The sequence below is a fragment of the Miniopterus natalensis genome, chromosome 17 (assembly GCF_054644295.1).
Source record: "Miniopterus natalensis isolate mMinNat1 chromosome 17, mMinNat1.hap1, whole genome shotgun sequence".
NCBI classification, from domain to species: domain Eukaryota; kingdom Metazoa; phylum Chordata; class Mammalia; order Chiroptera; family Miniopteridae; genus Miniopterus; species Miniopterus natalensis.
The window spans coordinates 31,467,424-31,485,356 of record NC_142097.1 but is presented as its reverse complement, the minus strand read 5'-3'; the positions used below and the strand labels follow the sequence as shown (position 1 = coordinate 31,485,356).

The 17,933-nt window shown below is 49.1% G+C and overlaps 1 protein-coding gene across 3 annotated transcripts in view; it reads right to left on the bottom strand.

The window, feature by feature from the left end:
• Nucleotides 1–17,933, bottom strand: part of MSI2 (musashi RNA binding protein 2) — a 336,713-nt gene that overhangs the window by 208,696 nt on the left and 110,084 nt on the right. For all 3 annotated transcript variants that reach the window (XM_087826226.1, XM_087826225.1, XM_087826227.1), the window contains exon 6: nt 9,319–9,411. In XM_087826226.1, coding sequence (XP_087682352.1) covers nt 9,319–9,411 — 93 coding nt within the window. The remainder of the gene's footprint in view (nt 1–9,318; nt 9,412–17,933) is intronic.

Below are 17,933 nucleotides of genomic sequence, written 5' to 3'. Positions count from 1 at the left end.
AGGGAGGCGGCCCCAGCCTGAGCAGCTTTGGTGGAGCAGCGAACCCAGAACTTCTCACCCGGGGGCAGGACCAGCACCTGGCACCCGGCACCCACTGCTACCAGCTGAGGCGTCCTGATCACGTCACTTCTGCTCTCCCAGCCCTCCTTTCCTAACTTTAAAATGGGGACAATCCTCCTAGCTCACAGGACTGCTAGGACCACTATAGGACTAAAGACCCATGAAAGGTTTGGGCAAACAGGAATCTCTGGATCTGAACATAGATGCCAACTTAGTTGGAAATGGAGAAACGTGAGATCAATAAATCCTTCTTTTGGCCACTAAAACATATCTATCAATAAAGAAAATGGTGTGGTCTTTTTAAAAGATAAAAACCAGAAATTTTTTTTTTCTGTATCAGAGAACCAGCAAGCTCCCTGGAAAACTCTAGCACTTGTCTCCCTGGGGCTTGCCCAACCCTCTGCCATTCCCTAAGAAAGCTGGGGATCTGATCTGGAGGATGCCTCTGACCATCATTCTATGCTCTTATTTCTATTTCTTTAAGTGGGAAGCACCTTAAGTTGTTTTTTCTTCCCCAAACACCAACACTCCTCAAACAATAAGCAAGTCTGAAAATATTTATTTACCTCTGCAGCCAATTATAAAAGACCCTGAGCGACCTCAACAACCAAAAATCTCTAATTTACAACTAATCCCATTCCACAAATTACATCTTCCTCGACAGACCACCTAAAAACGACTTCCTGTAAACAAACCTACTCTGCTGGGCTTTTAATCTAATTAAATCCTTATTTTTGCTCTTTGACTACAAGAAGCTCACTTTTTGCTACACGCAGCAGAAATTTTTATTTTCAGGAGATATCAAAATAATCCCTAAGTAGGAGCCCAAAGTGGTCCTGCTCTCCAAGTCAATGATGAGCGACCTGTTGCACCATCTGTCTGTCTGTCCTGCCTTCCCCAGGCCATTTGCTCCATTAACATTGGCCTATGATGTGCAGGTTCCGGGCTGGCTCCTGCCCCCCGTGGCCGAGTTAAATCAGGAGGACAGACTGCAAACAGGTATGAAGTAAGTCTTCTAGAACATACAGGAAGGGAGATCTAAACCTGCCTGGAGGGGGTCAAGGAAGTTTTCACCCATTTGCAGGTTTCAGGCCAACTGGACTTTTCCCACCTCCTGTTTACTTAGGGTGGTTTGCAAGTGCAGGTTCCTGGAAACCCCTTTAGTCCTAAGGAAATCAGAACAGTTGGTCACCCAACCTTCTTCCTGCCCAGCTTTCCCCCCACAATCAGGAATCCATCCATCCACAATATCTACTGCTCGCCTGCTGTGTGTTGTCTACGATATGCCTCCCCCGCCCCTACCGTCCTCAGCACTTGCAACAAGTAATAATCAACCTTTCACAGAAACAGCCCCTCCACCCAGATTCTTCCATCCTGGAAACATCCCAGTCACACAGACGTCCCACGGGAAAGAAAGGGCCATCACCCGGGCTGCAGGAGGTATGTGGACCTGACGCAAATCGAATCCCACTCTGCCAGGAAGACAAGGCGAGGTGAGGGAAAACGCGTACACAAATTCAATCTATCGAATCTCCTATTTATTTTATGCAAAGTTTTTCTGGTGCTTATTAACGCCAGCTTCCCCTCCACCATTTAATCTCTGCTTCCATTTCGTTCTTGGAGGCCTGTGATTATTCTAATTCAGCATTTGGATGACTTCATTTCCGCTCAAGTACACCCAGGTCAACTTGGAGAGAAAAGAAAGGAGGAGAAGAGAAATAATCAGCTAAAAGCTATTAAATATCAGCCGTGTGCCTCATGATTGGTTTTAAAGGCAGTGGTGAGGTTAGCAACAGTCAGAAACTCAACCCTTCAGCCTCTTCCTGCATATTAACATTTTTCAGGGGCTCTCGCTCTCCTGGCTTCGAATGTAAATAAAGGGCCGATTGGCAGCCCACTTTCAGCTAATTCACAAATCCCGAGTCTGAATATACAGAGCTGTAAAAATTTAGAGGGTGGTAACTTGACAAATCCGGCCATTCTACAGAGAGACTAATTCTCAGAGGACAAAAGAAGAAGAAAAAAAGAGGCAAAAAGAAAAAAAAAAAAGCAAAGCATATGCGACCCATGTAATGGGGTGTCTGACCGAAGGGGTGAGGGGACGGGCAGGAATCTCCATATCAATGTTCACTCCACGAAACAATGGAATTCGATTTCTATGCCAAGGCTAAATGAACTGAGCTTTCTCTTCCCCAAGAACCACTCCTTGCACCCACTGGCACAAGCTTGGACCGTGATTTCTCAGACACTTTCAGTTCCCACTGAAGTACATCCAGGGAAGAAAGCTTTCTTTCTCATGCAAACAACTCCATTGTAAGTGGCGTCCTCAGAGGCTGCCAGGAGGGCTCTGGGAAGGTGAGCTGGGGCGCGGGCTGCGGGGCCCCTCCGCTCTCCACCTCCCGGGCTCATTAACTGCTTCCTGCCCGAGGGCTCCCCTGCCTTCCTCCTCAGGGCCTCCGAGAAACATTAAATAAAGCTAAGCCATTCTGGGGGGCACCGTTAAACAGCAACGCCAGGGAAAGCTGGGGCCCCTGCTCCTCCACCTACTGTGGATACGAACGCGGCATCTGATCCGCAGAATCTCCAAGTTTTCCCAGCTTGCTCCCCAGAAGGCATCCTATTTTTCCACTTGTATTTTTTAAAACACGGTTAACAGAGCAATAATAATGTCTGATGCATTTGCCTAACAACAGCTGGCTATATTTTATACACTAAAAGGGAAATGGGAAGTTTTCCTAGAAACCCACTATTCTATTTCAGGAGCTCTTTTTATGGCAAAAAAAGAGAGAGAGAGAGAGGACTCAGGAGAAGTGAGGTTGGGGTGCTTGGTCCATTTCCCACTCCACTCCCTCCACTAGCTGCAGCAGGGGTCAGTCCATGGGGGGGCGAGTTCCCAGGAAAACACAAAGTGGTCTGGCAGGGAGGGTTACCTGCAAAGCCCGAGGCTCATATTACCCGTGGGTAGCCCGTCTGCCTGCTGCCACCTGGCCGAGAAGGGACAAGGGACAAGGGACAAGGGAGAGGCAGGCAGGCAGGCCAGGCAGGAGCCTCCTGTCTGCTAACTGTGACATTTCGCACGCAGCAGCTCTGCCAGGGGTCAGAGGGCAAATAAAGTCCCCTCCCCCGTATGACACACTTCCGAAGGGGGAGACTGACACAAACCAGACAGAGAATTAATAAAACATGAGGACACTGTTGGCCTTGTTCTGGGCTATTACAGGAAGAGAATTTAAACACAAAAGTAGCCTTCAGCCTGGCCGGCCGGAAGGGGAGAGGCGAGCGGTCCTTCCTGGTCCACTCCACGGTCATAATCCAAGGTCTGAGGAACATCAAGGCCCCCGGAGCAGCGGCGAGCACATGACAGGCCAGGCCCGGGCCGCCACCTCCCAGTCCGTCCACCTGTACAAACCACTTCAGAAGACACACGCCTCCTGGGAGCTTTGATGCCCACAAAGGACACACAGGACTTTTGTTTTCCAGCCTGATCAGAGACAACCACGCACTGCACGGAGCTCCGTTTATCTGCAACACACATTTGGAAGCAATAAAATTTTACCTCGGGATCACAGTCCACTCTCAGAAATAGGGTAACTTACTTATTTATTTTCTCACGACCCTCTAGCCTTCTGCATTTCAAAGGCTCCCTAACACTTGTTATTCTAGATCTTACTCTCCTCACACATACAGTATCAAAAGGAGTCTGAGCAGCGGCCGTGGACGCCATCGGACCCGCACGTAAAACCTGGAGCTGAAAAGAACAGGTGTCAAACGCTTCCTCGGAGGACGATCCCCCACGCAAGCGGAATAAATAAGATCTCGCTGTATTAAAAAGCCAATTCATTCTGGTTTTCTCTTCCCAAAAGCTTTCACGCACCATTCTCCGCAGCTCCAGTTAACTTTTATAGGCCCACACACAACCCCAATCCAACAAAAAGACTCCAGGGACCCCTTTCACCTCATTTCCACGGGGCTCCCCTTTGATGAGACTTAAAGAGCTCTAACTTTCCAAACCGATTCCTTTCAGGCCTTACTTTCCCATCCACCACAATGCGGGGCCGGCCCAGGAAGGGGTTAAAGCTCTCACGTCAAACCACAAATTCGGGCACTGGCCCAGAAGGGACATGGGAACCAGGGCAGCGAGTGATAAAGGCCGGATTGTAGCAGCCCACTGAATTGGAAATGACTTGTAGGCCTAATGAAACAGAACTTTGGCAGTAAAACAGAATGAAAGGAATGAGACAATAAAAGGCTGGAACAAAGGGTGCAGAGTCGTTTCAGCTTAGCAAAATAAGCTCACTTTGTTGGTGGGGAAAGCCAAAGCCGATTAGGGTAAACCAATGACTAAGCGTAAGTCTTCCAAACTAATTACACAGTTCGCCATGTGAAGTATAATTGGAAGCCTCCAGATGCGAGCTGCTTTGCGGCCACAGGAGTTACATAAAGTGAGAATCACCTCGCAAGCGCGGCGAGGAGCAGCCCTATCATCGAGGGGAACAGCTGAGGGGTGCAGGACTGCTCCATCCGGGACGCAGCCGAGAATTCATTACGTGTAAAGGCCTCTTTTTGATCTCCCAGATCCTATAAGTGAGAATTTAAGAAACCAGTACTTGAAGGAGAGGCCCAAACGAGAGGAGGAAACCCCTGCACATGGGCTTTCTTTGATCCCAGTGCTTTTTAATTACCAAGCTGGGTTACTGAGGATGGCGATGCGGGGAGAGGTGGAGGACGGGCCAATGGATCGTCAGGCCCTGGGTGTGTACCTAAAGCATCGTTTACGTGCCATTTTTTGGAACGGCCTGTATATATCACTCCTCTATGTGTGAAATCATGAGCACTGATAACGTCCACTAGGAAACCTGAAGCAGTAAAATAAATTACTACAGAGCAACAACAGCCTTGACAAATGAACAGAGCCTGCTCCCTCTGAGTAGGGGGCTGCTTAGTGGTAAAAGTGGGAGGGGAGGTTTAATAAACAGCAAAAAGAGGTGAGGGCTAGATTGTGCAAAACTGAGTGACTATCCGGGCTCCACCCAGCATGGGCTGTGTGATCCTGGAAACCCATTGACCTTTCTCAACATCAGTTTTGTCATCTACATGACAGATGTTCAACCCATTTTGCCTGACAGCCTTGAGAATCAAATTTTAATACGCATTTAAAAAACTTAGCACAGAGCACACATCCCTTTAATTCAGAAACATCAACTCAAGGAATCTTCATAGTAAAATCTGAACTTCACAAATTCTGGGTCTTCATTAATTTGGATCTAACACAAGTAACAGGGAGTTGGAAATACTCTACAGTTTTGCTGGATCTATCCCATAGGATGAAGATTCCCATTTATAAACAGCTATTTCCAAACAGAGAATCCTCACTGTGCCTACATCTGAGGTCCAGAAATGAACTGACACTGTCATGACTGTTTTGCTTATTACATCATGCTCATTACTAGAGATAACACCTTGTTTTGGTTACAGTCTATAGATAACTTAGTTCTCTATCTATCCACCACCTATGTATGTGTATTTAAACACTTTCCAAATTACTGAATTTTCAAGCTTGAAATCAACCTTAGGAATACTCTAGTCCACAGGCTGGCAAACTATGTTCCACAGGCCAAATGCGGCCCACCACCTGAAATTGTAAATAAAGTTTTATTGAAGCACAGCCACACCCAACTGTTTGCTATGGCTGTTTCTCCACACAACAGCAGAAGTGAGTAGCTATGACAGAGACTATATGCTCTGCAGAGTCAAAAATGTTTACTGACTGCGACAACTCTTCTAATCCCTCCCTCAGATGAGAAACTAAGGCCAGGAAAGAAATAGCTTCTTAAGGTATCATAGTGGGGTCAGACCCAGCATGAAGGGTTGGAATAACTTCTACCTTACCTTTGTCCAAGGGCAACACCAGAACGGCTACCCAGAGGGTGGGGATGGCCATCTACATTAGCTGAGACCTTATGCCAATGGCCACATTTCATGATCTCATCCTAAATATAAGTAATGACATCCCTAACCTGGGATGGGGGGAGGGGGGTAAAACTTCTGGGAGAAAGGCAGGAGGAAAGCACAAAAGGGCTTACAAGCCTCCAATCTGAGTTATTTAAAGCTCCTGGCGTGTTATTCAGCACCCACTCCACTTACAGTAATGACATATTTAAACTCCCTTAGCTCAGCCCCATGATAGCAGTCTTACCCATCTTGATTGCCACCTGAAATAAACAGTTGAAGCAGCTGCCACCTTGGGCAAGAAGGGAAGAGGGAGAGGAGAGAGGAAAGACAGCGAGGGAAACCTAAAAAGAGGGTAGCGAGGCCTGAATAGGGACTGTAAAAGGATAGGAGGTCCTAGACTCGGAGGAAGAAGAGGTAGGGTGTGAATCCTGGCTGTTATGCTGAGACTTAACCTCCCTGAGCCTTACTGTCCACCTCCGTCAAATGGGCTAATGTTACCAAAATCCACTGTGCAGCTGAGGTAATGTATGCACAGATGCCCAGCACTGTCTGGGGCACACGAGGGGGCACAATCTTTCCCTTTCCTTGGCATCCTCCCATCCCTAAGTCCATCCTGTGGCTCGATCAGCAGGGAACGGGCCCAGAGTTCGGGTTCTGTTATCAGACAAGCCTGGAGGGGGGAGTCTGCATTCTTTCAGGGGGCTGTGACCTTGAGTCAAAGACTTGACATCCAGGAATCTGCATTCTTTCAGGGGGCTGTGACCTTGAGTCAAAGACTTGATAATCTACAAACGGGCCACACCCCCACCAGCCTCCCAGAGAAGAATTAAATGATATCATATAAGTCAATGGCTTGACCCAGCATCCAACACTTAGTCTGCACTCACTAAATAATAAAATTACACTCACTAATTTGCAGTAAACCAACCAAAAAGAGCCCCAAACAACTTACAGAGTCAGGAACGTGTGAGTATACTTCATGCGTGTGTGTACGTGTGTCTGTGTTCCGCTTCCTTCACCCAGAATATAAACAACGAAGGGTTCAGTCGGTTTGTCAATTTACCCACTACCTACCTCCTTTTGAGGCTGCTGGATTTACTCGGCCCCCAAGGCAGAGCCTCCCCTTCTTTGATCATTCTGGATTCAAATGGAATACACCAGAATCCTGAGAGGTGATGGGCCCGGCCCAAGGGCACACAAACCTACCAGCCACCAGCCGAAGGAGGAACAGGCTATTCTGAGGACAGACCCAGATGATACACAGAGTGTGCGTATGAAACGAGCTACTAAAACATGAGCACACAGAATGTCACAGTTTTGATACATTGAAAAAACCTTCCTAGTCCCTAATAAAACACTTGATAAGTGTACCTATTGTGCTGGAATCCACAAATTACTGCGAAATTAACTGAGCAGCTTTAGACCTGGTGAGGGCCCAGCCAGGGAAGGTGGTCTGTGACTGCCCCCCAGACAAGGGGACAAATGTTCTCAGGGCAGCGATTGTGGCTGCTGTGGGCCCGGCCAAAGCTTGCAGAGCCTCCCACCGGGTCATAACTGTGAGTGTTAATGAAAAACGACAGAAAGAGAGAAAGGGAGAGAGAGAGAGGAAGAAACCAAGAGCTGGGAATGTGCAGAGATGTGCAAGTACAAGCCTGTCTGGAAAATGCTAACAGCCCATCTGGGCAGCATCAACTTCCCTGACACCACAAACAGGCCCATGAGATTCCAAGGCAGGTTATGGCTCGAAAAGCAATCCCACCTCATGTTTGCAAACACTACCCCTGGCCTGTTTTAAAGGTGGAACGGTAGCAAAGAGGCTGGAGCTCCAGAGCCTTCCATTACGCGAGCTGGACTTGTCTCTTTTAATTACTTCCAATCTCTCTCCCTAGGCAGGGCAGGGCTGGGCGATGAACACATCCCCCCTGGTGCTCTCAACCGTCTGGAAGAGAAGTATGCTAACGCACAGGCCCACCAACGCACTCGGCTATTCTTCAGGACCGACCAGAGTGACCCAGCCCCCAGCCCGCGACGCAGACAGTGCCTCGGGGAAGGTGTCTTCCAGGACCGACCTGGAAGAGCAGTTAAGTGCCATTCTGAATGCAAGGCTAGGCTGGAGGAGGCTGGTTCCTCTTTGTTGCATGTTCTCCCATCCATGAAGAAATTGATTAATACCAGAGACCAAAAAAAAAAATCTCCATTTCGAGGCTAAATAGAGGTCAGGGCACTCTTCCCAGACAGCAGCTCACGACTGGACACACCTGGGGACAGGGTCACCGCTGCCCATTGCCCTGGGTAAATGAATAAGCGAGAACCTTCAGACTGGGCAGTGGGTGCAGTGCCTTTGTCCCACCCAAGATAACCATGACAGCAGTGGGGGAGGGGGGGCAGGGACAAAGCTTAGAACAGGTAGGGGCTCCTCTCAGGATACAGCCCTCTGCCAGGCCACCCCTCAGCAGGGCTGGGGGGAGGGAAGGGGGTGCAGAAGGAACTGTCCCATACCTGGCTCCCAGGACAATGCCTCTACTCACAGATACAGGAGCCAGAAAGCTCAGACACTCGTCTGCTAGCCTCCTGGGACACAGGAGTCAACAAGGGTCAGTCCCACCTAAGCTGCCCTGTTGGAGCCCTGAGGCAGCACGTTCACCTAACAAATGTGCCATCCTCGGGAAGATCCCACCCTCCAGGGCACCGGCGAGAGACAGGCTGGCTGAACACACCCTCGCACTCCATTCCTGACCGATCCGGGGCGTCCGGTGCTGCTCTCAGCCCGTTCGGGCAGCAGAGCCCAGGGGATAATTTCCCTGCTGTCTCACAGACGCTCTGACAGGTACAGGCCCAGCGTCCTCCCCAGCTTCCCCGGGCATTTGACAGGGGAGGCTTTGGCTGCAAAGGGCCCCAGGGGGCCTCCTCTCTCAACCGGTTCTCTCCAGAAAGGCACGGAATGAAGCCCGGCGCCGACTCACAGACCTCCAGCAGCTTCTGTGGGAGCCCCTGCCCTGTGACTCAGTCCTGCAGCCCTCCCAGCTTCTGCCACCGCCAGCTCCCGGCCCGGGACCCGTGTGGCCAGCAAATGCCAGCACCACGGTGCTCAAAGGCCACTCTGTCTGCTCCTGCAGGAACATGGGGTACCGTGCCAACCACAAGCCGGAATCTTCCACCTCGGCTCCTGCCGAATTTCACTTAAATCTTGACGGCCACGTTCAAGGACACGGTTCTTGAGGACACGGCTGGGGCAAAGGCAGGGGCCACAGCAGCCGCTTTTAAGGACGGATCCGGCGCGTCACGCCACCCCCACGCACCGCTTACCTTGCCAAACTGCTCAAAATATTGCTTTACATCTTCCACCACCGTGTTCGCAGATAACCCGCCTACAAATATTTTCTTTGTTCTTGTGACCATCTGCAAGAAATGACAAGAGGGGGGGACATGGGTTAACCGGGTTATTTGAAGCCACGCTCTCCAAGATGCTGAAACAAGCCACTCTCCACATTTCTCTGGAAAGGCGATTTTAGACGGGTTCAAACTGCATAGAGTGGGCCCCGCAGATGCCTTGGGATGCTGGAGATAGTCACTCTGGAGATCTTAGGCCTTCAGGCCGCAACCTGAAGGCTCAAGTTTCCTACAGACCCAGAGTGGACCTCAGAACCCCTCTGGCCATAATGCACAGCTTCATTCTGACGTACTAGCACAAAGAGGAAAAAAGTCCCGGGTCAAAGCTACTTCAACCTAAGAGACATGAACGAAACAGAATTACATGCACAAAGATCTGCTGCCCAGAAAGTACCCATAAAATCTGCCAGTAAGAAAATCACACGTAATTCAAACATATGTGTGGACTGTCTACCCTGATGTGTTCTGGGTGGTGGTATATGTTGGCCAACAAGACAGACACTGGCCTCACACACAAAAACCACCCTCCAAGCTCAGTCCCCAGGCCTCCTTTCTCTCCTGGTTTCTAATGATCCACACTCAGTCAATCCCAGCTCATCCCTGCGTCTCTACACCTCTGTCCACATAGGTCCTCCTCCGTGGAATGCCTCTCCCTCCACGCCTAAGTCTCCCATGGCAAGTTGTGACTATCTTCCAAGATCCAATGACCTTCCCCAGAATTCAAAATATCTATACAGTCGCCCCATCCAGAAGCTGTCCTTCCCTCCCTTGAATCCCCCATCACTGTACCCATCAGCCTCTCGCGGCCCTCACTACTTTCTACCTAGCTGAAGCCACCAATAATCGGTCTTCCTGACTTCCTCCCCCAGAAGGTGGACTCCCGATTCCTCCAGGCACCGCCCGCAATGCCCATACAGGGCCAGTCAGGCACATGGAGCCCAGAAATGGCTGGTGGATACAAAAACAAATGTGTGTGGCCACATCTCAGAATTCCCCAAGTTCCAAAGCAAAGGAAGAGGGAAGCTCAATGACATAAACTGCTCAGAGCAGCAGAGACCAAAAATCTTAACATGTAGGAGCCAAAAAGAAAGAAGAAAATACATTTTGTTCTGAAGAGTGAGTTTAGGTTATGTGTGTGTGTGTGGGGGGGGGGGGGTATTTTTTTTAATGTCAAATAAAAAATTTAAAGACTCAGTGGGTACAGGGTGCCACCAGTTTGGTTACATGTAATAAAAAGCACAATGTCTTAATTCAGGAAGAATCCAGTCACAATATATACATGAATCAAATCATCACGTTGTATGCTGTGAATACCTTACAATTTTATTTGTCAATTAGACCACCATAAAGCTGGGGAGAAATGTTTGATGCGAACATGCAAAGGCAAGCATGACTGAATCCCCAAAATAAAGGTGTGAGACAATCTTGGAATATGTTTTTAAAAAACCCCACAATGTCACATGTGTCTATTATAATTTGATATAAGATTCCTAAGTACAGGGGCTGGCTGGATCACTGTTACCACCAAGGCTCCGAACTGACAACTTTGCTGAGAGGAAAAAAAAACTGACCCACCTCCCACAGGAAAGGCTCAGCTGAGTGACACCTGGGGGTGCAGTGGCTACCGGTAGGTTGTGCTGAGCCGTGTAAAAGGCACTAGACGCCCGCTTCGGTGTCTCAGTCTGGGTGTGACCCTGGACTCACCCTGAGGTCTGGGTTCTGTGCTCTGCACAGTGAGTCCCGCGGGAGCTCCAGGTGCCACCGAATCCTGAACTCTCACAAATCTACAAGCATGGGCCACGGCGGAGGCAGCTCCCAGGCTTCGAGCTCACGCTTTAGCTTAGTGGCTCCCAGAGGGAACATGTGCCACTGCAGCCTGCTGATTGAGCCCAAACTGGAATGTCCTTGGAAAATAATGGACTTCCTGCACTATTTTAAGAGGACACTGCCCTGGCAACTTCCTGTTGGCTGTGAGAGCCGTGCTGAAAGCTGTGATTTACTGTTTTTCGTCTCTTTCAGGTGAATTGGGAGGGTTAGATGAGATCATGCACATGAGGATATTCTGTGAAGATCCCACCAGGGTCCACACCACCAAGTTCCAAGAACCTCTCATTAAGTGGGGGCATCTTATCCGGCCCCTTACTGTCCATCTCCCTTCTCACCCATTCCTAAGTCTCCCTGCTGGATCAAGGTCACCTTTGCGGTGAAACTCCAGCAGACTGTCTCTAGATTTAAATCTCTCCCTCCACTAACTAGCCACCAAATTTTACTAACCTAACTTCCCTAATGTGTTCATTCGACAGATATGTTAAGTGCTAGGTGCTGGACCTTACATTCTAATATAATAGGGAATTTAATCCACTATAAAATGTAGATATAATAATTAGCCTACCACGCAAGATTCCTATTAGGAATAAATTAAATAGCATATGCCAAAGGACCTAGTAGGACACCAGGTAGATGCTAAGTAAATGGTCACTGTAACTGAATCCTGAGTCAATTGCTAGATTTATCCTTCAAGCTCAGAATAAATGTGCAGCAGAAACACACCTTATACAGAAAACTTGATGAATCTACCCCTGGGCCCCCTCTTCCACTATCATTTCGAAAACACTCTCAAGCAGCTCTACATGATTTCAGAAAAGCAAAGACTCCCAATAGTTTCATTTTAGATTTTTCATTCCTTTTTTGTTTTTTACCCCAGCCAAGTAATTAAACATCTTATAAAAAAACACTAATGTGATCTATGAACACGTACACAAGTGGAGTGTTCGACTTAAAGAAACTCTGGAGAGGCATTCTGGAAAATGAACCCCATGGTCTCACTTATACATTGTTTAGAGCCGGTGGGTATAGTGCAGGCCTTATTTATATTCCGAATGTTCACATGGACCCAGAAAATTAAACAACCCATGTGTCTTCATTCCAAATAACAGAATTCAACAGAATGTTCATTCCCCAGTAACTGGTTAAATGGAAAGGTCCCCTCCTGCACCCTCCACTGTTGCCTCAGAGCCCTAAACTTGCCAAGACACGGAGCGCTAAACACTGGGGCAGACGCCCAGCTATAAATCTACACAGTCCTAGAAAAGTGTTTAAAACACTTAAAAAAAAAAAAATAGGATGAGGAATCCCAGGCCCCAAACAATGAGCCAAAGTGTCCAAGTTACTAAAACATCCTCTCCTGGAACCGGCTCAGATACGGTGATGGATCCCGCTCCGCAGCAAACACAGAAAGGAAACCGGTTTAATCCAAGCCTCCCGAACGTGAAAAGGCCAGTGGGAAGATGTGCGACACTTGGTTAGCCGCTTACCGCTGTCTGGGCTGCAGGAGAGGGGGACACGGCTGGGGGGCGGCGGGGCTCTGCGCCGGGACCTCTCCCGCCCGGGCGCGCAGGGGGAATGGGAGTGATTTACTCTGGGAATCCTGGGGGCTAATGGGCTCTGCACTGTTTGGGGAACTGCATTCTGGAGAGGGGCTGGGCGAGCACGCGGAGGATGCTAGAATCACACAGTCTCCCTCCATTCCCCTTGCATGGCCAGGGCTGCTGGGGAGGGCAGGGCAGGAAGGGGACAGGGCTGGGGTGTGGTGTCGAGGCTCTCAGGGGACTAAATGGAGGTCCTCAAATTCTCATCAGTATTACCCAAGTTTCTATTTATGTGTCTGGGGGTGGGGCTTGTGTTTGGGGGTAGCTCTCTATTCCTTCCCAATGCTTGAGTCTTGGCTTCTATTTGCTCCAGGACCCATCTGGCACCCCCAGAACTTTAACTCTCATCTGGTCTTGGAAAAAGTGAGCAGGACAAGTTACCTACTGGCCCCCTGGTTCTACAGTCTTCGAATTATAAAAACTCCTCTCCACCCACAATGCAGACAGAGAGCCACCTGTGTTTTCTTCCTGTGTCAGGCCCGTCCGGTAACTGTTTCCTAACCCACAGCCTCCACACCAGCAAGGCACTTAACCACACAGGGTAGGGGGAAGCCAGCCACCGCGCACCTGGCCTGCTCAGGCGGCAAGGTCCACCTGGATGGAAGGAGCCACCCATCTGCCCAAAATCCACTAGAAAACTGATCCTAAATTTCCTTTGCCTGGAGTTCTTGGTGGAGGGGTTGCAGAAAACACTTTGTATACGATGCTTTCCACTCTTAGAGACACTAGATACCCACCCAGGCTGCACCACTGAGGGACAGCCCCTCCCTCAACAGATGCCCTCCTTTTGTGGTTTAGGGCAGCACTCTGGGAAGTGGGGTGTGTGTGTGTGCGTGTGTGTGTGTGTCACACATAGAGGAGTGGGGAGTGTTCAGACTCTCACAGCTCAATGCCGCAGTCTTGCATCTAGACCCATAATTTAACTAAACATCGCTGCTCTCCACAAACCTCTTGGCTCCACAAAGAAAACCCCAGCACCATTCCAGTTCAGAAAATTGCTGTTTACACATAAGAACTGGCCAAAGCCAGCTGCTAACTGGAGCTGCAAAGAACACTCCACCTTCCTGCCTCTGACCAGAGAGCTGGCTTTTTTTTTTTTTTTTTTTTTTTAGTTTCATAAATTCCCTTTTAAAAAATGTGTCTCCATCTGAAATGGTCACTCGGAGTGGGGCAGCTAGTTGTATTTTCATAAACTAGGATAAAGCAGGGCTGTGTGTGCGTGTGTGTAATCAAATCAGAGAATGGGGCCTGAAAAGAGAAACTACACTTGAGAATGAGATTGAAGGAGAAAACTTTGCTCCAACAACGGCACTGGCCCCAAAATATTAGTTGTCACACAAGAAAACAACAAGTATTTCCTAATCCTGACAAATGCATGGAAAGGTAGGAAATGGCTTGGGGGAGTGTTAAATGGGTATGAGAGAGGCCCGGAGAAATTAAGTGTCCAATGTCACACGGCACTGGGAACGACCAAAAAGGAGAGTCAAAATCTTGCTCTCGCTATTTACCAAAGCCTCCTACACCTGCATTTGCAGCTGGGTCATCTTCTTTCTTCCCAGCACACAGAAGACACAACTGGGGAAAAGAGAGATGAGAGGGCACCTTGAGGAGCAAGTCTGACCCTGCCTTTCTCGAGCTGAAGCAGACAGACAAAAGGGCAGGCCAAATGCCGCTGGGGGGAGGGCGCAATGGTGCGGCTGCTGTGGAACAGTCTGGAAGCTCCTCCACTGATTAAACATAGTTACTAGATGACCCGACTATTCCGCTTTTAGTATATGCCCCAGAGAAACTGGACCCTATGTCTACCCAAACCTTTTACACACAATCTTCACAGCGGCATTGTTCATAATGGTCAAAGAGTGGGACAAGCCAAATGCCCGTCGCACATGGATGGATACAGTAAACGTGAGGTATCCGTACAGTGGAGCATTATTCGGCCACAAAAAGGAATGAGGCACTGACACATGCTACAACATGGCTGAACCGTGAAAACATGCTAAGTAAAAGAAGCCAGTCCTAACAGACCACATATTATATGATTCCGTTCACATGAACATTCATAACAGGGAAAGTTCATAGGAGGCAGAACGTACATTAGTGGTTGCTTAGGGCTGGAGGAGAGGAGGGGGGGATGGCTAAAGAATACGGGGTTTCCTTTGGGGGTAATGAAAATGCTCTAAAGTTGACTGTAGTGATGGGTGCACACATCCATGAATATACTAAAAACCACCAAACTATATACCCTTTCAATGGGTAAATTATATGACGTATGAATTATATCTCAATAAAGGTGTGTGGGCTTTTTTTTTTTTTTTTTTTAAAGTATCAGGACAAAAAGATCCCTAAGTTGAGAGTCTAAATGCAAAAAGGGCTTAAAATAAACCCAAGTGCCCAAGACAGTGTGGCCCCCGCTGCTTCACCCGCCAGCTAATTCTGTGGGCCTCGATGTATCCATGGTTGACCACTGGACAAAGGTGAAACATATCTGATGTGTCAATTGCAGAAATTAATTTACAGAGGAAACTAATTATAAATATAACCCCAAATGTTTCTCAGAGCACTCTCTGCCGGTCTATAGCTATTAGCCAGAGAGCACAAGGGTTCAGACTACAATTTGGCAGTCCCTCTAAACAGCTTTAAAATTGGAAGGAAAAAAATAGCCTTCCTCTATATGGAGCTAGAACATAATTTACACACAATTATCCGACATAGTAAGGTTACAGCACTACCTCTGGTTAAAACAACAGTAACTCACCGAGAGGAGAAAGTGATCTTGTAATGAAATGATCCGGCCGCTTCAGTGGGGAGCTCAGACCCCCCACCCTCATCTCAGAGCCCTCTGCCTGGCTCCCTCCTAGGCTAATTTAAAAAATACTACTTCCTCTTACCCTTGGGGGAAAAGTTGCGGCTGGCAAGGCTGACCTGTCCACAGATTGGTATCAGAGAGTAATATCCTAGACTGTGCCACTCCGGCTGGAGCTGGGGGAGGTAAGAGAAAAAGGTGCAGGGATGGAGTGTTGCCTTGGAAAGCAACAGGAAATTAAGGATCGTGACCCGCGCGTCAACTGATACAGAGCGAGGCGGCTGGCCGGCCGCCGGCCCAATCACAGGCACCGCGCTGCTCTGCGTCCACAGGTAATTCTTCCATCACTCCATCCTTCCTGGGGCCCCCGCTCCCAATTCTTGCCACGGATGGGTTGCACTATCCATGAGAAAGGCCCCAAAGACTCTCACCACTGTTCAAACAATGACCACTCCGTAGATGCAACTAAAACCCGTAATTTTTACAGCAGTGGTATTAAGCGAAACTAGTAAGCACACTTTACTGTTGCTCAAGGTGCCAGGAAGTGTGCATTTGTGCACACGAAAGAGGCGCCTCCTAAGCCCCAGAAAGGGAAAGGCAGCCCAAGCAGATTCTTACTAAACCTCAGAAAGAGGTGGGAAAGAAGGGCCAGCCAGGATGGAGGCTGGTGGGAGCTCAGTCCCTTCCATCTGTGCCTGCCATGCCGGGGCTCCAGCCGAGGGGGTGCGATGTGCACACCCAGGGTGGAATCCTTCTGAAGATGCGAGGGTGACTCATGGCAAGGGGTAGGGCCCTGGAAATGGTGACACGGATGGTCTCGGGGCCCTAGCTAAAGCAGAGGTCCAAGGTGATTCTGCCTTACAGCAATGATCCAAATGAAAGAACACAAAGTTTATAATATCTTCTCTGTCCACGTGCTTTTGCATTTTCAAGCCCTCCTGTGTATACTGAGACACACTGAGTAGCTGACTCTGGTCGGTCAGATGAGGTTGTCAGGTCTCTTAACAGTTCTGGGCTTTACTTTCCCCCTTTGAAATACAGGCATAAGACCCTGGTCTGAGTAAAACAAAGACAGCAAACGTGAAAGTATTACTCCAAGAACACAATCCATAGGAGGTCCCTGTATTCTACAACATAGACACTACGGAAAACCAATCTGGAGCCTGTGCCTCCAACACAAACTTTCCTGAGAGCTACTCCCACAGCTGGAACCCCCCCAACGCCCATGTCCAGGCTGAGAGGTGCCTGAGGCCCTTCTCATGGGTGGGGCCAGGGTCACTGAAGCCAGCTGGGTGCAGGCCTTGGGGTTTATGAACACAGTGCTATGGTGACAGGTTCAGAGTATCCCTCCTGCTTCCCAAACTGCTCTTTTCCTAACACGTTTCAGGTCACCTGGGTAGCAACTACCAGAGAGACGGCTCCTACTAAGAAAGTGTTTCAAAGTTTCTTGGAACCTGAACTAAGTTCCCACTCCTTTACCTGCCACCTGGAGGGCCTCTGCGTCACCCGTGACTCGAGGAGACCTCAAGGGCCAGGCTGAGAAGCCATGTCAGAGAGGACCGGCCGGAGTACAGGCCCTTGGTTAAGGAAAACCCAGTTCAGGGGGTGCCACTGTATCCCAGCGAAGACTGCCCAAGAGACAACTGCTAGAGCCCCCTCCTCTGGTAAACTGGGCACCACCTGCGAGATGAGGCCCCTTGTCATCAACAACAACTGAATGGCTCCTCTAAGGAGAGAAAAGATAAAAACTTGGCTGGTAGGCAGGCTCTGAAGCCAAGGTGCCCCATCCCCCAAACTCTCCAGTTGATTTCATGAAAAGAAGGAAATGGCAGCCTTAACCCTTAGCCTTGATTACCTCCATTAGCATATTTTAGATGCGCATGGCAATCAGTTCTTGATGAGCCCGTTCTACCTAATCCGGGGAGCGGGGAGCTGAGCCAGGCTGCAGGTTCACTGACACTCCCACGGTGCGGCAGGCTCACCCCAGCCCGCCCCTCACAATCACCTGGGGAGCCATTAGAACCTGGCGCCAGGCCCCACCCTCGGGGGTCTGATTTCATTGGTCCATGGAGAGGCCCGGACTTCAGTATTTTTCAAACATTCCCCCAGAAGATTCTAATGTGCAATCAGGGTTCTATACGAAGTCACTTCTGCCATCCTAAGGGATAAAAGGTGGAGGGACGGAGACCTCAACAAAGCAAAGGTTCTTTTTCATTATTAACACACTGAGCATGAGAAGGGAAAAGGCCACAGCAGAGTGGAGCGGCGTGGGACTTGAACCCAAAGCTCTGGGATTGAGT